The sequence below is a fragment of the Cydia splendana genome, chromosome Z, assembly GCF_910591565.1.
Source record: "Cydia splendana chromosome Z, ilCydSple1.2, whole genome shotgun sequence".
NCBI classification, from domain to species: domain Eukaryota; kingdom Metazoa; phylum Arthropoda; class Insecta; order Lepidoptera; family Tortricidae; genus Cydia; species Cydia splendana.
This window is the reverse complement of record NC_085987.1, coordinates 32,985,033-33,005,789: the sequence shown is the minus strand read 5'-3', so window position 1 is coordinate 33,005,789 and position 20,757 is coordinate 32,985,033. Positions and strand designations below refer to the sequence as shown.

Below are 20,757 nucleotides of genomic sequence, written 5' to 3'. Positions count from 1 at the left end.
AGGTGTTTAACTGGACTATTACCCAGAGAAACAACCCAGCCAAAGAGTACCCCAGCGACTTTGACGTGATATTATTGGAGGAAGGAGACAGACGAGCTCTCGACGCGCTGCGCGATCATCCGGCGGTGCGGCGAGTCACTGCCCAGAGGCAAGTGCAGAGGACCATCAAATATGTGCAAGAGGTACGGGTAGCATTGTTAAATTTTATGCATTTCATTTATTTAAAAAAAATATAGGGGAGTATGTTAATGTTAACTGTTACATAATTGCCTCAAGGTCAGTGTCTACAGCCAAATATGAAGTGCCTAGAATTAAAATCCAACATCATCTCAACCCACCTAAAAACGTCCGTAACTTTGCCGAACTCACTTACTACTAAATTCATTGCCCTAATGTTAAACTACTTATAATATTAGTTTATACGATTCCTGCAAACAAACTGTTATAACAGTTTTGTGGGATTTCTGTATAAAATGTGACTTGTAGATGTAGATGTAGTGCAGGGACGCCTGGCCGGAAGCAGGCGGGCTGCCGATCGCGTGTCGCGTTCATTCAGCCCGGTTCCCTGGAGTCGGAGCTGCAGGTTACTGTCCCGGCGGCATTCCCTCACCATTCTCCACAAATCTTCTTGTTTCCCTGCAGACATCTTTGAGTTCGACGTCCTTTAGTTCGTTCTCTTTTAGTGTGTCTTTACCGAATGTATTATATCGCAGTGCCGCATATATAATACATTCCGCTAGTAGGTGTAAGCTAGTCTCCTCCTTACCACAGTGTGGGCAGGAGGCATCTCTGCTAATCTCCATTATCTTAAGGTGTCTGTTGAGGGTGTTATGACCTGTAATAATACCTGTCAGAAGTCTCAGACTGCTCTTACCTAGTTTCAGAAGATACCTGGTTCTCCTGTGATCTATGCCTTTGATCATCATCTTCGACTGTCTACATCCAGTTTCTTCTTCCCATTCTCTTTGTGCTTCCATCTCTTTTACCTTCTCTATGACTCCCTTCGTGACGTCCGCTGACATAGGCAGAGCCGGTTCCGGACCAATGTGATCGGTTTCCGCCCCCATCCTTGCCATCTCGTCCGCTTTCTCAGTACCCGTCACTCCTTGGTGTCCTGGTACCCATGCCACCGTGACGCTTCTTCGTTTGCCTATCGAGTTAAGCTCCTCCCGACATTCTCTCACAAGGGAGGAGGTAACCGATGTTTTCTTCAGTGCCTTCAGTGCTGCTTGGCTATCTGTATATATTACAACAGCGCCTTCTTGCTGCACACTCTTTTTAATTATATGTGCACAGCGCGATATTGCACATACCTCTGCTTGAAATACACTAGCATACCTACCCAACGGTATTGATACCTTCTCTCCCAGTTTAGGGATTACTATGCCTGCTCCTGCTAGTTTCGTCGAGCTTCTTCTTGAGCCATCCGTTAAACAGATAGTCGTCGGGTGACTGACTTCTACCTTCCAGTTGTCTCTCTCTATAGGAATATGTATCCTATACTTCTTGTCAAATATCTCCTGCCTTTTTATAAGGTCGTTATTGGCCATCATCATCTCAAATTTTGATAGCGCCTCTTTTTGTAGTAAGTAAGTAAGTAGTAGTAAGTAATATTTTATTTGTGAAACACAGGTTATACAGATGACAGTGAAATGATATAGTACTCTGTGATCTACCATATAGGTGTACAAATATTTAGTCTTATAGCTAACTTATTATCTAGATAGCTTAGAACCTATTATATATTTACATTATAGCAAATTAATTTTACATTCGGATACATTGAAATTATGTCACATAAAATAGAATACATTAATAGAAAGGATACTTTTGGTCACGGGCAAAGTTTTTGTCAGATAAAAATTCATTGATGGTATAGTATGTTCCTTTGATGAGCTCTGTCTTCAATATGTTTTTAAACTTTTGGATCTCTAATACTTTGAGGCTTTCAGGTAGTGAATTGTATATTATGGACGCCATGCCTAATATACTTTTCCTTAATAAAGCAGTTTTGCCACTTCTGTATCAGCGCGTGTCTCTTGTCCACACAGCTTCCTCTCCATTCCTTGCATGCTTTCATTCTATACCACTGTTCAGAGGCTCTTTTCTCTACCTCAATCCAGAGTGGCTTCAGGCCTAGCATTACCTCCAATGCATGTGTCGGGGTCGTTCTCATGGCCCCTGTCATCATGAGGCACGCTAATCTCTGTACTTTGGTTAGGTCTTTTTGGTATTCTTTAATACGGGCCCTATGCCACCATATCACTGACCCGTATAGCACCCTGGGAAGTATCACCGCCTTGTAGATCCAGTGGATCATACCTGGCTTCAGTCCCCAGTTCTTTCCCACTGCCATTTTGCATTGACACAGTGTTCTTATGGCTTTTGCCGTCTGTTCTTTGATGTGAGTTTTGTATCTGAGTGTACTATCTAGTCTAGAGTAACTCCCAGATATTTCAGCTCGTTCACCATTTCTATTTCTATGCCTTGTATCTCTATGCGTCTCATCTCCTTTATTCTCTTATTAGTGAATAGCACTAGCTTTGTTTTCGACGGATTGAGATCCAGTCCTCTCTCTCTACACCACCTCAGTACCTGTCTGAGGCCTCTTGCCATTATATCTCTTATGACGCTAAGAACCGCCCCTCTCACTAGTAGCACTCTGTCATCAGAGTAGGCCTGCATATACATACCCCCTCTGTTGAGCTCCTTCACCATTGAGTCAAGAAGTAGGCACCACATCAGGGGGGACAGACATCCCCCTTGTGGGAACCCTCTTCTTGGACTAATCTTCTTTGATACTCCTCCTAGCTCCGCCGTTATGGATCTGCCTTTTAGCATTTTTCCCTATCCATTTTGCTATTGTCGGTCGGATGCCCTCTCTCCTCAGGCTTTCTTCTACGGCGTCGAAAGTAGCCTTATCAAAGGCCCCCTCTACGTCGAAGAAGCAGCCTAGTGCGTATTGTTTTGTATCTAATGCTCTTTCCACCCTTACCGTTAGGTTGTGTAGGGCTGTCTCCGTTGATTTTCCTGCCATGTAAGCGTGCTGATTCCCGTGTAGGGGGCTTCCACCTGGCTTCCACTGCTTTCCACTTTCTCTCTTATATGCTTATCTATTACCTTCTCTAAAGCCTTTAGCACAAACGACGACAGACTTATGCTTCTAAATGATCTCGCCTCTTGGTACGATTTCTTCCCCGGTTTAGGCAGGAAGACCGCCCTTACCTCTCTCCATACCCTTGGAATATAGCTTAGGGCTATACTGGCCCTGTATAATTCCATCAGATTCTCCTTTATGTATCTATATCCTTTCTGCAGTAGTGCCGGCAGGATTCCGTCAGGGCCCGCAGTCTTGAAAGACGCAAAGGAGTTTATCGCCCATTCAACCCTTTCCTCCTCGACCACCTCCAATGCCGCCGCCCAGTCGGACTCCTCCCGACCTTCCTGTTCACCTATTTCTGTCACCTCTACACAGTTCGGAAAATGTGATTTCAGCATAACGCTTAATATCTCTTCCGGTTCCGTAACCAAGTCTCCATTTATTCTCAAACTACCCAGTTGGCACGCTCGGTCTCCTGCTAGCAGTTTTACCACTCGCGCCCCCTCTGAATAGCTGTTTATGTCTCCTGTAAACCTCCTCCAGCCCTCTAGTCTAGATTTCTCTCTCAGTCTGGTGTATTTGTTCCTTGTTCCTGACCTCTCTGTACGCGTCCCAGCTCTGAGAGTCATCCCTTTTGGTTGCTACTCTCATTGCCCGACGCACCTTTTTCCTTACCTTCTGCATTTCTTTATTCCACTGTTTGCACTAGTTTCTCCGGGCATGCCTTGTGGTATGCTCCTATTATGATCTCATTCAGTCTGAGTGCCCCATATTCTAGGTCATTCACATTCCCATACCTGTCTCCCGAAGCAGTTGCTTCCCTTAGCTCCTCTTCGTACTTCATCCAGTCTGTGTTACGTGGATTTCTTACCTTCATCTTTTCTAAGCGACATTCGATGCTGTAGAGTATCCTGCGGTAGTCAGACATGCTATCCCCCTCATCCACCCTCCAGCTCTTTACCTTGTCGCCCATCTCTTTCGTTGCTACAGTGATATCAAGCACTTCTCTCCTTGCCCTCGTTACAAACGTTGGTGTGTTACCTGTGTTCATAATTTCTAGGTGGTTGCTAATTATAAATTCTATTAATGATTCACCCCTGTCATTGGTGTCGGTGCTACCCTACACCTCGTGATGTGCGTTAGCATCGCAACCAACAATCAGTGGTGTTCCTTTACCTGTGTACCTAAGTACCGTTTCTTCTAGTTCTTTTGTCGGTGCCACTCCGTCGCCCGGCATGTAACAGGACGCCAGCGCCACCTTGTATCTTCTCCCTTCTTTCGTCGTGAAGTGTGTCTCCACCACCACGAGATCTCTGTAACATATGGTCATGACACAACCCATGTTTCTTATATTATTGCTCACATATATGCATGCTCTAGGAGGTAGCTCACCATTCCCTTTGTAGTAGAGAGCACCCCCCAGATGTCCCAGGCCTGCCACCTGATTCTTCCATGCATAAGGTTCTTGCAGCAGTGCTATATCAACTTCGGCCCTCCTAACATATTGTCCTAGCTAGGACATTGCATCCTTGCAATGTTGGAGGTTTACTTGGCATATGTTTCTGTGTGTTTTTGTGTGTTCATAGTGTTGTTTGTGTAGTGTTCTTTGTGTGTTCATAGTGTTGTTTGGTGTATAGTCTCGCTGTCCCCTAGCTGCTACCCGGAGAGTTCACTTCCGTCGACGACATCCATACTCTCCGTCCCCTCCGTATGGACATCGCCCGGTACAGCACTCTCCTGCTTCAGCTCGGGTTCTTCGTTTTTAGGATCTGAGGGTTGTTGAGTTGTGTTTGCCCTCAAGATCCTAACTCTAACGCTGGTAGCTGAGAAGTCCAGCACCTTCGTCTTCTCCTCGCCCCAGCTCTCCTCAACTCCTTCCGGAACCAAGAAGGTCAGTCGGGTCCCTAGCTCAAGAGCGTCCCTACCAGCTGCCTTCCATTCTAGGATCCTGAGCTCCGGTCGATCCGGGTTCTGAGCGTAAAGGAACTCCTTTACATACTCAGTCTCCGCATCGCCCGGAACCCAGACCTGCACCCTGGTCTGCTCCAACTTACGCACGCTGATCTTGTGCCCGTCCAGCTCTCCGAAGTCCTGACTTAGCAGCCACTCCCTCGACTCCGTCGATTTTGGTGTCACAAGGAAGAATCCTTCCGACACCAACCCCGACGTAGCGAATCTAGGTGCTACTAAGCCAGGCTCCCCCCTTACAACCTTGAGGACGACCACCTCGATCAGCTGCGTAAGCTTCTTCCTGATGAGCTTCGCCAGAGCCTCGTCCACCGAAACGCCATCCTCGCGACACACTACCACTAGTACTAGCGGTTGACCAAAATCAGCTGCAAATGGTGTTAAAGGTATGAAAATCGGCACGATTAATCTTTAGGCCATTTGAATCAATTTGACCCGTAGCACCAAAAAAAAAAAACAAACGGAAAGGAGTTATGACGTCATCTATTTTTTGTATGGAAAATAAAAAAGAATTGTTCAGAAACCTATCGTGTGTGGTATTAAATGAAAGGCCATTTTGAGCCGGTTCTAAATATATATCACGTTATTATATTTCCATCACTTGCATTCAATAAAAATAAAAATAATTTTCAAAACATACCAAATTTGGGCTCCTCCAGATACGAAACCGTTGAATTATTTTTTGTAAAATATACCTCAAGTAATACCCAATATCCTCATATCTAACCCCAAGAAATTAATTTCGAAAATATTTAGTTTTAGATTTAGTATTATTTAAATTTTCTTTTTTACAAATTGTGATCTATCAATCTATCAATGAAACGGCCTCCTAGCCTAGTCGATAGTGACCCTGCCTATGAAGCAGGAGGCCCCAGGTTCGAATCCTGGTAAGGGCATTTATTTGTGTGTTCATCATCATCACACAAATAAATGCCCTTACCAGGATTCGAACCTGGGACCTCCTGCTTCATAGGCAGGGTCACTATCGACTAGGCTAGGAGGCCGTTTCATCGATAGATTGATAGATCACAATTGGTAATAATAAAAAAATTCAAAAAAATACTAAAACTAAATATTTTCGAAATTAATGTCTTGAGGTTAGATATGAGGATATTGGGTATTACTTGAGGTATATTTTACAAAAAATAATGCAACGGTTTCGTATCTGGAAGAGCCCAAACTTGGTATGTTTTGAAAATTATTTTTATTTTAATTGAATGCAAGTGACGGAAATATAATAATGTGATATATTTTTAGAACCGGCTCAAAATGCCCTTTCATTTAATACCACACACGATAGGTTTCTGAACTTTTTTTTTATTTTCCATACAAAAAGAAGATGACGTCATAACTCATTTCCGTTTGTTTTATTTTTTTTGTGCTACGGGTCAAATTGATTCAAATGGCCTAAAGATTAATCGTGCCGATTTTCATACCTTTAACACCATTTGCAGCTGATTCCCGAATTTCAGGGTGTACCGCTATCACTACACAGCCAGACCTCGGTTCGCCTTCGCGACGTTCCGTGGTCCCTCTGCAGCAGCCTTGCCTTGATTCTGGCGCTTCGCCGGAGGACGCTCCGAGCGACCCTCATCAGTACTCTGCCTTTTCATCTTCAGGCCACGTTTGCTCGGGCCAGGTTTGGCATCCCCTTTGGTATTACCCCCTGGAACGCCACCCCTTTCCCCAGCAATCGCAGCCTTTCTCCTAAGTTCCTTGGCTTTCCTCTTCTGCGCCTTGGACTCATACTTGAAGAACGGCTCGTTCACCACCGGTGTAGCTTCCCTTTCGGTTTCCCTTCCCTTTGGCGAACGCAGCAGTTCCTCTTCATTTAGCGTGAGGCCCCCCAGTTGTAGGACATCTGGAGTACCCTGCCTTGCTTCTCGTCGTGCTCCTCCGGTCTCCTCGTCGGAGCTCAGAGTTCCACCCTCTTCAATGTTCGGGGGTCCATCCTCTGGTTTCCCCCCAACTTCTGGTTTCGGTCGGGGGTTCATCAGCTGATCTCCCGCCCTCACATGCTTCTACCCTGACGGGTCGCTTCGCCGCTTGCGCGGTGTTGGTTTTTGGTTTGTTTTTCTTTAAATTCTCCATACACTGTTTGATTTGATGGGAAGAAATAAAATTAGGGTGGTCGGCAGTGCTCCCTTGCCTATACCCAGCAACATTTGCTCCTACGCAGTGACGCCACTCCCCTACGCATAGAACAAATGTGACTTTGTTGTTTATTTAATAAATAATAATAAGTAAATAATAATTGTTTTTGGCATGATTACTCATACGCCCATTAAACGTATAACAAGCTAAGTAAATATTTATTCTGCTAGATTTAAGAATTTAACTGCCAGTGTAAAAGAACATATTAAAGCCTTTCCTAGCCATTATATACATAATATTTAGTTATTTGATAAAGAACAATCATAAATTTAACAAGGTACTGATAAAGTATAACCGGAAATACCATGTTGTTTGTTTGTGTATTAGTACGATCATAGACCAACACTACACTACTCTGCAATTACAACATTTGAAAGGAAATTTCTATGAAAATATGACGTTTGTGTGGTAGCTTGCACTTTGTCGCGTCAAATTAGGTTCAGAGTTTGCTCGAAGTATACGTAGTATGTTTGTATTGTCTTAGGAGGAGTGTGGGCCCGCCGGGTGCCTCTACGCTGGCTGGCGCAGCCACCGCGCGCGCGCGCTCCGTTCACTGCGGCTACCACGCGAGGTGAGACTCTCAAACAATTAACATAGAAACAAAATACTTTTCTAGAAAAATGCACGTCTTATATATTTTTGAAAACCGAATGTATGATTGAATGATAATATAAAATAACGTTACAGTAGTGAGTAGTGGCTCTATCAGCTATTGACCTCGCGAACCCCCAAGGCTCTGCCATTTTAAAAAACAAAATAAACAATTCACAAACAGAATTCTGTACAGTCAACTGTAAAAATATGGGTGTACAAATCTTCTCAAAAATATGTCCCATAACTCTTATGTCAGTGAATTAAGAACTATGGGACATATTTTTGAGTAAGTTGTCTACACCCATATTTTTATAGTTGACTGTACCTACATTTATCCAACCTGTTCACAATTTCTCGAGAATCGGTTGAGAAATGCAGTCTGTACCCACAGAACAGCTGGACAGACATACAAAACTATTTTTGTCCTTCATTCATACTTTCACAAAGAACTTGAAAAACTATATGGATATGGAAATTGAACACTGAGCATATTAGTCATCATAAATTCTATGACTTTGGTTGCTTGACAAATAACGAATAAGTACGCGATTGTAATTAATGAATAAATTAATCAAAACAAATCGCGATTCGTATTTCCTTGTCAGCCAAAAGGCTCTATCCTCCTGAGTCCCAGAGGCCCTTATAAAGGCCTAATACAAAAAAATTATTTTACCTTTTATTAAATAAGACAAGGTTCCAAATTGAAACGAAAAGAAAGCTGCTGGGACTTAAGAGGCTACAGAGGCTACTTGGTTCGCTGCACGTTCGCTGCTAATAAGTCATTACTCTCATAACTACAGATCTTATTAAAAATATAATCAATCTTTTGGCTAAGACGTTTAAAATAGAATTTTAAAATGCCGTTTCTATTTTCAGAATGGATTTACCTCCAGGAAACTCCTGCGAACCGTCCCGCGACAGATAACGTCAGTACTGAAAGCTGATTTACTCTGGTCTCTCGGTGTTACTGGTTAGTTTATTATTTTCTAAGACCCTTTTATTCATAAACTTTATAGGCATGATTTATTTAAACTATGTTTTGTCCCTTTTTTACAAATAAATAAGTCAAAATGACAGATAAAGACAAACGATTCATAGCTAACGCGTTTATGAATAACGCCATAACAAGATATCAATATATTTACTTGGGTCACAGATTATATAATAGTTCTTACGAACAGATACTTATCTCTCAAAGAAAACGCAAATACCTACCCTTTCGATACCTACACAAAAATACAATGGAATGACCTGCTCCCCGCACCGCGCGCACCGGCACAAAGCTAGGTTTGCCGACGCGACGTTTAGAAATGATTTTACAAATAAGTACCTACCTACTTACCTAAACTATAGATTTCGTAAGGTCGGGGTACTTTAGCTCCCCAAAATAACTCTGAGCAAGATAAGTTGCAATAAGTAATTAATAATTATAATAGGTATTCCGCGCGTAAAATTATGAAACGCATAATTTCATTCCGACGAGTGACTGCGAAACATTTTAAAAGGTCATATCTCCCTGTAGTAACCGCAGTGTTTACGTCGTTTTATAAACCGTGCAATGAATCAATACCACCTACGTAGCTTGCAAATATCGTAAAAATGATATTTATACCTATTGAGAATGTATAATTACTTTTCCTAGCTATCGGAAGAGCAGAAACGGTTTTTTTTATTAGTTTTGTTGTTTTTGCATCCATTCACACTACAAGCTGTGTTATTTTGTTCGTGACGAAGACATTTCTTTCGCATACATTTTGATATATTCGAGCGGGCAGCGACGCGACGTGCGTGCGTGAGCGCGTGTGGCAACCAACTGGCTTGCTTTTCTACCGTGAACGGGAGTAGTTTCGTAGGTATACTAGGTATAAATCCGAGCTCGCGCGGAGAGTTCCATAGGCCTGCTTGGGTTTAGTTTGTTTTCCTTCTTTAATAAACTAACCTAAAAGTTCAAGCTTCGTCACATTGCATTGGGCCCCGTTCAGCACATCACAATTTCCCGCGCCTTCGTATGCGAGAGGATCCAGAGTGTGATGCGCACGGCGCAGACGCCCTGCTGCACTGTGACCAAGACTTCATACTAATCAGTTTCACTTAGCAGTGATGAACTATGAAACCTCCTAAAGATGTCAGTCAGCTGCAGAGAAAAATTTCCCTCCTTGCATAGAAGTTTGTATGCAGAGAGGGTACCTACCTTTTCTCTGCAGCTGACCGTACAGTAAAATTTAGCGAACGTTTTAAAGGTGACGGAGGGCTTGGTGCCGCCAACCCTATTAAGTAAATGTAACTGCCTTCAGGTGAGGGTATAAAAGTAGCCGTATTCGACACGGGGCTTGCGCGTCACCACCCGCACTTCGGGCGCGTGCGCGAGCGTACGGACTGGACGGGCGAGAACACGCTCGACGACGCGCTCGGCCACGGCACCTTCGTGGCCGGAGTAATAGCGTCGCGCGCCGACTGCCTGGGGTTCGCGCCCGACGCGGACCTGCACATATTCAGGGTGTTCACCGACAACCAGGTACTGTTTAAATAGGCGATATTTTTTTTATATAAAATAACGGGCTAGAACACGCTGGAGCACGCGCTCTGCCTCGGCAACTTTGTGGCCGGCGTCATCAACACGCGCGCCGACTGCCTCGGCTTCGCGCTCGATGTGAACCTGCACAAATTCAGGGTGTTCACCGATAACCAGGTACCTACTAGAGTCTGTGCGGAAAGAGAAGAGACGTGGAATGTATGGGGCCCAATACATTCCACGACTCTTCTCTTTCCGAACAGACTCTATTGTAGTTAGTAATGTTCACTTTTAACAAATATAGGTAAACTGATGGAATCTAAAGAGATGAGATAGATTTGCCTATTACCTAGGTACCTAGGAATCTCTTCTTCCTGGAACATGAACTTCAATAGTCTGGCAAACAAATTTGTCAGTAGAAAAACGCGCGTAATTCAAATTTTGTATAGGAGTGTAGGCGCGAATGGTCGATATTCGCGCCTACATTTTACAAATTTGTTGCCTTTTTCTTTTGACTAAATTGGTTTGCCAGACTATCACAAGAAGATGGATCAGGAAGGTATAACATAAACAAGCGTATCATAGAATAATCTATTACTTATACAAATAATTATGGTAATTGAATATTGTAGGTATCATACACGTCGTGGTTCCTGGACGCGTTCAACTACGCGATCATGCGCAAGATCGACGTGCTGAACCTCAGCATCGGCGGCCCCGACTTCATGGACCACCCTTTCGTGGACAAAGTGTGGGAGCTCAGTGCTAACAAGGTGAGACATTGTTCTGAGTAAGAACACTATTTGTGACGTTCCACGGCAAAAGGTACCTTATGGCGGCTGGCGCTTACGTCGCATAGCGCCGCAATAATATTGGAGCGGCGTTAATAATAGCGTAAGCGCCAACCGCCATAAGGTACCTTTACCCGTGGGACGTCACATTTTACAGTTATGTAAACGTGTTACCGCTCTAAGAGCCACCCCACACTAGCCTCTCCCGAGCGTCTAGTCAACTCTATGGCTGCTGCTCGACACAACGTTGACGTAACTGCGCCGCAAGGCGTTTTTCCATAGCGCTGACTAGACGCCGACGCTCAAAAGACGCTAGTGTGGAGTGGCCCTAAACTGGCCACAATAGTCAAAACGCCCTACCTCATTGGGCGCTTTTCTGACTTGGCGGACGCAAAAAAATGTACTCTTGCCAGTAATATCAGTATCGCTACATGACAGGCGCCATTCTCACAATTCAGGAAGAGATATTGCGTTAGTGCGAAGTAAATTAGTTAGGGCTTTGCGAAATGGACCATTATACTGTTTGCGAATTTCGTACTGTTTTATGGGCTCTCCGTTGTCGACGACGTTGTTTAAATTACACAAGACAACATTGACGGTGAAAGAAAAACCTAAAAATACCCCTCTTGTGGCAGAGTGCAAGATCATTACTGTGTGACTGCTGTGCGAATTATACCTACGTCAAACGTTCATGCGTTCTAAGAGAAACTATTTTTTTATTGTAATGTTTTATAAAATCGAATGCAAGCATCGCCTTCTAAAATTAAAAGTGCCTACTCTCAGAAATAAATGCGTTGCGAAAGTTTTTGGGTCTTAAATTGTAGGTATTCAATTAACCTTGTCTTTTCTTTATTGCAATTAAAATAAATCGTAAAACGCTTTCTAAGTCAAATAGGTAAATAAAATTTCTTCTGCTTTGTGTTTCGTGAAATGATACGAAATAAATAAATCTTATAGACATATTAGCGTGTGACGACACAGCCGCACCTGATTTTATTCTGTATCTATAAGTATCTATCCAAAATATTTGGCAGGTGATAATGGTGTCAGCGATTGGCAACGACGGGCCGCTGTACGGCACACTGAACAACCCCGCCGACCAGATGGACGTGATCGGCGTCGGCGGCATCGGCTTCGACGACCGCATCGCCAAGTTCTCGTCGCGAGGGATGACTACTTGGGAGTTGCCTCATGTAATTATAACACTTAATATGACGTTGATAACGCTGCAACTCCGCCAACCAGATGTTTGCTTTGCTTTATGTTACTGTCGTGCTAGTAACATCATCTGGCAGATTATTACCCCCTTATTCATAAACGCGCTACAAACCTCAATTAGTCTATAATCGTTTGTCCTTATCTGTCATTTTGACTTATGTATTTGTAAGAAAGGGATAAAACATAATTTAACTAAATCAGGTCCGTAAAGTTTTATGAACAAGGGGGTAAGTGTACATCGTGGATTTAGGGGGAAAGAAGGGGATTACTAAAGAGAGAAAGGGCATTTTCTCAAAAATGGACGGCAAAGTCGACTTTGCCGTTTAAAAAATAGGTTGCGAAGCGCGTAGTTTATGGTCAGTCAATAATTAAAAAGTTAAAAACATTGCAGTCTCGATTTTGGGACTGCAATGTTGCATACAAATTCCATTATTTGTCGAGTTCCAAACTTTTTAAAAGTTGAAATGGCCATATCAAATGAAGGCACAGGCCCATTAAACAGCCAGACAGATGATTAGTACCGCGACTATTTAGCTGTCTCAAATAGGTTGGCGTATTTTCGGCAGAAAAATACACTTCTATTTTTTTATTAAAAAAATAAAAAGGCGGCAAAGCTAATTTTTTCAATTGTTTCTAGTAAGTAATCATTTATTGTCAGATTGTGCAATGTCAGTATACAGATGTTACAATATTATTTGATTAGAGAGTGTCACAATCAACCGGTTTACGGTATACAATGTCCTTATTCCTAAAATACATATAGTACAGTTCAAATAACCTTAAGATTAAACTAAAAAATGTCTAAGGTACAAAATACATATAATATAAAAAAAAAAAAACTTTTCAACCCTACAATCATAATATTATAAAGCAACATTATTGTTTATTACCTACTAGCTATATTATTAATTACTATGTCAATTCAATATTATTATAATTTACATTGTTATTAAGGTCAATATTCATAAGATAGGTATCATTCACATGTCAAACGTTAGAATTGTTCTATCTTGAGAAAAAAATCATTGATATTGTAAAAACATTCAGTTAGGAGAAAGGATCTTAACTTGGAGAAAAATTTGTTGTTTGGCAACTCTGTCCATGACATAGGAAGTGCATTATAAATACGAACAGCCATGTAGTAGCAATTTTTCTTACTCACTTCTAATTTACATTTCAGGACTACTAAAGCTTTATGTGTGACTGTGCGCTTTCCAATGTTACATTTCTGATCAAATAATTCTAAATTGCATTTAACGAATTTACATATCTCTAAGATGTATAAGGTCGGAACTGTCAGGATTCCATACTGTTTAAACAACGGCCTACATGACACTGACCACTTGACCCCCGCTATAGCCCTAACACATTTTTTTTGTGCTATGAAAGCTTGTTTTACATTTGTGCCATTACCCCATAATACTATTCCATAACGAAGTGCAGAAGCAACATAGCTATGATAAACGAGTAGCGCAGTTTTGTCTGAAGTCATTCGCTTCAGTTTTTTTATGGCATAAATAAATTTATTAATTTTAGTGGAAACTACGTCGATTTGTTGTTTCCAATTTAAATACTGGTCTACATCAATGCCTAGGAAAATTGTATGTGCTACTTCTTCGATTTGCTCAGTGCCCATTTTTATATTTAATGGCATCATTTTACTATTTCTTGTAGCAAATCGAACTAGTTTAGTTTTTGAAGCATTCATACATAGACCATTCCGATTTAACCAATCACCTACATCAATCAGAGTAGCATTTATGTTCTCTTTCAGGTCATTGTCGTTTTTACCTCTAATAACTATCGTTGTATCATCTGCAAACAAAAGGCACCGGTGTTTAATACAGGTAGGAAAATCGTTTATATAGAGCAAGAATAGGAGTGGCCCTAATATGCTGCCCTGCGGTACCCCACTGTGGTTCATACGTGAAGCAGAGTCGACAGTTAACTTAGAATTATCGGTCGAAGATGTATATTGAACCCTAGTTATTTGGTGACGGTCTGATAAATAGCTATGAAGCCATCTCAATGCGGGCCCTCTTATGCCATATTTTTCTATTTTTTTAAGTATAATTGAATGATCTACGAAATCGAAAGCTTTACTTAAATCCAATAATAAGCCTACAACCATGTCGTTTGCTTCTAATGAATCCAGTACATTGCAAACTAAATTAAATGCAGCATGTGTAGTTGATTTCCCTTTACGGAAACCACTTTGTTCTGAGCAGAGGATGCGATTTTTATTTAAGTATTTTAAAACCCTTCCGTACATGACCTTTTCAAAAACTTTTGATATAACTGGCAAAAGCGCTACCGGTCTATAGTTGTTTTTATCTGTCGTTTTCCCTTTCTTGAATAAAGGCTTTATAATTGCTAACTTGAGCTTGCTAGGAAAATGGCCTTGTTCTAATGACAGATTTGCAACATGAGCTAACGGCACCGCTATTTCATTGGCTATAGTTTTAAGCGCCTTAACATTAATGTTGTCGATTCCAGCGGATCTCGTATTCTTCAGGGTTTTTATTAATTTGCCTATTTCATGAGGATCCGTAGGCTCAATAAAAATTGATTTTTCAACCCTATCCAAAGAACAAAAATAATGTTTATTTGGATTAGGTACTATTTTGGGTTATATCTATGAAAAAATTATTGAAAGCATCAGCAATTTTTTGAGGATCGGTCAATAAGCTATTGTCATGTTCTATCGCCTTTATCTCTGCTGAATTTGTAGACCGGCCTGTGTAAGATTTAATAATATCCCATGTAGCTATACCTTTATTCTCCGCATTATTCAATATGTTAGTGAAATGATTCCTTTTTGCTGTCTCAAAACAATGTTTTAGGTGTTTAGAGTATTTTCTGAATAGTAACTTGTAATGGTCGGCTCCACATTTATTTTTATTCTTGTAAAAGAGAAATCTCAACTTACTCTTAGTTTTGCAACTTTTCCGCAACCCTTTAGTTATCCATTGCAGTTGTTTATCTTTTACTATCCGTATTTTTATGACCGGGAAACATAGGTTGAAGTATAGTGAAATGGTTTCGTGTAATAACCCAAATGATTCTTCCACATTTTTGGACGCCAATACGTCGTTAAAAGTTAAGCTACCTATACATTGTTGGAATTTTTGCATGTTATGGTCACAGAAATCACGTTTATATATAAATTCGAATTGGTTTTCTTTACAAGACTTGATAGGAAATTGAATAGTTTGTGCAGTATCGTGGTCAGACAGACCAAAACAGTGTGTTTTCCCTATGACCCTGTCAATATTGCTTACGATATTGTCAATACATGTTTTTTGACGAGTGGGTTGCAAAATAGAACCGTTTTTCCCCCGAAGGGTAAAAAACGGATATTTAGGTTCCTGCCGAAGCTTGAACCACATATGAGATTACACCCTTGTAACTCAGCCCTAATCTAGCGAATTCATCAACTAGTAGCGCCATCTATCGCACTACTCAAGTACTAATGTCGCCCGGTTGCCAGCGCTCGGCTGCTTGCTCTCCAGTACCATATAAGCCGGCAAGGCCCTTAGCGGTGGTTCAAGCTTCGGCAGGAACCTAAATATCCGTTTTTTACCCTTCGGGGGAAAAACGGTTCTATTTAGGTGTCCGTGCCTTCGCTTGAACCACATATGAGACGTGTTTAAACCTCTGCCGGCGCTGGCCCGGGCGTACTGTGACTAATAATATTTATATTTATGCGAAAATCACATAATAAGAATATGGCCTTGAAATTTATTCCATACTGATCTACTAAAGAATTGTTTGCGTCAAACCTGAACTATATTTTCCTTATTTGTAATTATCGATAGATGAGATAATCGTTAGCACTGATTGGCAACATAAGTTATGCATTGTGACTGTTAACTACTTAACTTTTTATATAAAACAAAACTGTGTGTCTATTAATTGATAAACTTTCCCTAAAATGATTATTAAAGACATAAGTAGGTACTTGTAGGTTGTACAATTTTAAGTGTAACCACTATCTGAAGTAGTAGTTCTGATGCATGTAACGTGAACCTCATCAAGTGAGTTTTACGTTAACTCCGTCCAGACTACCTCTGATGTTTTCCTTACAACAGCCCACTATATAGGTGATAAAAGGTTTTGATGTATGAAATAATGATACTATGTATTCTACAAAAATAAAACAAAATACTACTTATCTATATACTGCTTAACACAAATATAGCACTGCTGGCCCCATCCAAAAACTGTTTTGTAACTAATTGGAAGAGCTTAGGTTCTCTCTGATTTATCGTATTTTCCAACAATTTAATGTAAATTGGTAAGTTGCATCATAGGTCAGATGTAATGAAATATGTATTTTCATGTGGAAGAATAACCAAATATTGGTATAGGTACCCACTAGAGTACGATATTGATATTATTTAGGTACTAAAGGCGTATCCAGACGAGTCAATTTTCGCTAATCTGATTAAATTGTCCGATCGAATCAGGCCGTGCGGACGCAATACGCCAATTTTCCTCGCCGAATTCAACCGCCGATTATGACCGATATTAACGATAAAATGGAGTGCGGACGCAAGAATATCAATTTGTGACGCCAGTATTTTCGTTTCCTGATCAAATCGGTCGATTTGATCACCACGTCTGGAATCCACTTCATAGTTACTGACTAGGTATACCAGCTTTATTTGTTCATAGCTCATTACATAAGGACAACATATTCCGAAAATGTGTTAAAAATTATAAACGTAATGTGTTTATTTGTGGAAGCAATTGAAATTTATTTCGAATCGAGTACTCCTCTGCCTGAAAGTAGCGTACGAAAGTGAAGAATAATACAACACTTCATGATTTAATGTATGCGTTACTAACTAGTAACAACTCTCAACTACCTAGCAGTAGTTTCAACTGAGGCGATAATGCATCCTTCCTTACTGATTGGTTTTAGGTGAGGTGCTTTAAGAACAACCATATTAATAACAACCATAAATAAATACCACAAATACTAACAACCATAGTAAACCATGAGTAGCTATTTATTTCTTACATGGAACGGTAGGTTCCTACCTATTTTAAGTGTAACTATCAATGACCTTTTATTAATGTAGACGTGTGACGTTCATAGTTGACAAAATTAAAATTTTGATCCAACGATTGTGACAACTTGACACGTTAGCGTCACCCATACGACTAACTCAATAGGTTCCGTAACCTATATTTAATGGCTCACGACCGTACCATATGAACCATATCTACCTCATTTTACTTACATCTATGGTAACTATACTGCTAAATTGACTACTCCCCACAGATAACTGACAACATGCCATTTAGGCTGGTGCCGGGTCAACCAGGCTTATATTATTTATATGCTTGTCTTGTCAGTCATGCATGCGAATGCGAATGTAACAAATGAAAAGAATCACTGACACGCAGGTGACAATCGTATGGAATGATTGTGAATTTAAAGCGATGCTGACAACTCCAGTTGTTGTGGATGACATCTCTCCATGATATTGTGTGATTTGTGTGTTGACTGAAGATGACGACTACAAAGTAGAATATTTTAGAAGATTTTTTAGTCTGCGAATCATTCCAATGCCTTCACCTATAATTTTTAGGTTTGTAGTTTTAGGTCGTTTAATGTTCACTTTTTCTGGTGGCGAGCTGATTCCCAAACTGAAGATTTTTTGGTTCGCGCGGTGGTAATGGATTGTACGATGCTTTATTGTTAGACTTAGCACACTTTGTAAGTTTTTAATCCTTTCCTATACCTACATACGGTCTTCTAATAAGAGTGTAAATACCTCTTGACTGACGATGGAATACTCTTTAAATAAGAGTAGAGGAGGTGGACCAGTACCATCTTTACCATAAGGGCACACGGGGCCCGTGCCTAGGGCCCCACCGTCCGGGGGCCCCGAATGACAGACAAAAGCAGTATATTTGATTACCCATAGTGAATAGATGATCATATTAGAAAAATGTTAGTTTAATTCGCTTTCTTTACTTTCATAAAGGGCCGCAAATTCTTATGTGCCCCAGGGCCCCAGCATATTTTAAGACGGCCCTGAGGTGGATATATGCACTTTAAATTGTAGTATAACCTATTAAAACCAATTGCGAAACTTTCGTACCACCCAGACAAATCAAAACATTATTATTATTTGTATATGGTCAGAACGAGTAAGTTCTTGGCATATATCATTGCAGTGGTACAAACCACGGGTCAAGCCTCATGTGTCATCTAATCTCAAGTCATGCGCCAGCAACGGCACGCGCGGGCGATGATGTGGCACATTTCCTGTCAAACCTTAACATGTGTGCATTCATTACCAAATATTCATTTGATTGTTTAATTTTCACTTTCCTAATCCGCATTAGGCGAGCGTGGGGACTATAGCCTAAGCCCTCTCGCGAGTGAGAGGAGGCCTGTGCCCAGCAGTGGGACGTACCTATATAGGCCGAATTATTATTATTAAATTGTACTTTTGATTAGAAATTTTTGCAATACAAGGACGTTGTATGTTGTTTATTGACTTATTGTGCAATTAAGTTGTGTATCAGTTGAATTTAGACTGTTTTCATTATCTTGAGGGAACCCTAGGGCTAATTAGGCATCATGATGTCCACAAATAAACAATTATTTGATGATCTAAGCCAGTGGTGGGCAAACTTTCTTCATAGGGGGCCAGAAAGTTTAGAAAATTTAAGTGGAGGGCCAGAATTGTAGCCAAAATTTATTTTGATTTGTGATAAATTGATAATCGTGGGCCAATGCCATATACGAATTATTTCATAGGACCGGCGGCGGGCCGGAGATGGCCCGCGGGCCGTACTTTGCCCACCACTGATCTAAGCTTTTATGCGACATATTATATTTGTCATTACCTAGATGTAATGCTGACATATGTCTACTGACATCTCATAGATACCTACTGTATTTATTAATGATGTAAGCATATAATAATGAATATATAAATATATGAATTGTAGTTGTCTTTACAACTAATGCTCTAATTCGATTAGCAGCGCATCTGCCCTATAACGGTAGGTATAAATGAAGGGTACTACACCCAGTACACCTATCCAACAACTCTACTTGATTGAATTAACGATGTTGTATAAAATTACATGCCCTACGAGACCTGTTTCAATAGTATGCTGTAAAACCTGGACTACTACGTTTCAGCTAAGCTTGTAGTACTCAGATCTGGCAATAACAGCAGAGTAAGTGTTGATTTTCAGAGTATATTGCAGTCTTTATTTGACCGGCGACCAAATTTGTAGTTGTGAGTCACTACAAGGATCATATTTCACTTAGATCTTGCGTGATTGTTTGATGATGATGAGCGTGCTAACAGTAGTATCACATGCCTCTGATTCCGTTTATTTGGGAGGAGAAGGATGTCCTATTTCGGGTATTCCTGTGAAAATATTACATATCTTCATTAAAGGTTGCATTTTGCCTAAACCACCGTAACTTGTAATTCTTTTACAAAATCATGTGAGTACTTCTCTATCTACAAAGGAAACCTCTCATCGGAAAACGAAAGAAGGGTATTTCTGACCCGTGTTCTTTCAGAATCAGGTATCTGCTATCAGTGACTGCCTATTTTGACTGAATATTTTCTAAATATTACGCATACGTATGCTGTACGTTTACATACGTTGTACGTTTGTATATATGTACATATAATGGCTTGCCCCGCAATCCACATGGTTTCAAGGATTCTGAAGTGATTTCATTTAATAAAAAATTACAATCATCGTTTAGATGCAAAGCCGTGGACCGTCGCTGTTGGTTCGACGGTTTAGTTCCCTTAGTCGGCTTCACCTCTAATTTAATTCGTTATTTATTTACATAGCTTGGAGGGGCGCTTCATCATACATAGGTATAACGTTTACCACTAAAGAAATCGATGTTTAACCTCCTATTGATCAATCATGGGTAACAATGGGGATTGCCGTACTAAATTAACATTGTACTAGTTGGTCCTTTTAGTCATTCTTTGAAAGGACCTCCTACAAATACCGTCTGTTTCCGATAGTTATACCACTAGTTCATGTTTGCGGTCAACGTTTTATGATGCATGATTGTTATACTAACGGCAGGTCGATTGACAACCCGCTGCTTAGATAATCTTCCAAAGTGGAGCTTATTACTTACAGCATTTGAACCTGATTGCACAAGTTTCTACCTGACTGATATGTAAGGAGCATTATAAATGCTTTTGTCAGTTCGATCTCTTGAACGGAATGTGATGGAAGGTAGAGTTGCTGTTTTCTACGTGTTACTCTTAGTTCAGTGGTCCCTGTTTCACAGCTACTTAGTAGACGATTTAAAGTAAGTATAGATAATTTCTAGACTATAGCGCAAAGATTTTTCTTTGTGACAGGCCGCTATGTTGTAGCTAATGGTCAATATTTGGAGTCACTAT

General features: G+C 40.7%; 1 protein-coding gene across 1 annotated transcript in view; it reads left to right on the top strand.

The window, feature by feature from the left end:
* LOC134804914 (membrane-bound transcription factor site-1 protease) overlaps nt 1–20,757 on the top strand; it is a 38,849-nt gene that overhangs the window by 2,176 nt on the left and 15,916 nt on the right. The window contains exons 2-7 of the mRNA XM_063778235.1: nt 3–182; nt 7,707–7,793; nt 8,693–8,786; nt 10,111–10,331; nt 10,961–11,101; nt 12,154–12,312. Coding sequence (XP_063634305.1) covers nt 3–182; nt 7,707–7,793; nt 8,693–8,786; nt 10,111–10,331; nt 10,961–11,101; nt 12,154–12,312 — 882 coding nt within the window. The remainder of the gene's footprint in view (nt 1–2; nt 183–7,706; nt 7,794–8,692; nt 8,787–10,110; nt 10,332–10,960; nt 11,102–12,153; nt 12,313–20,757) is intronic.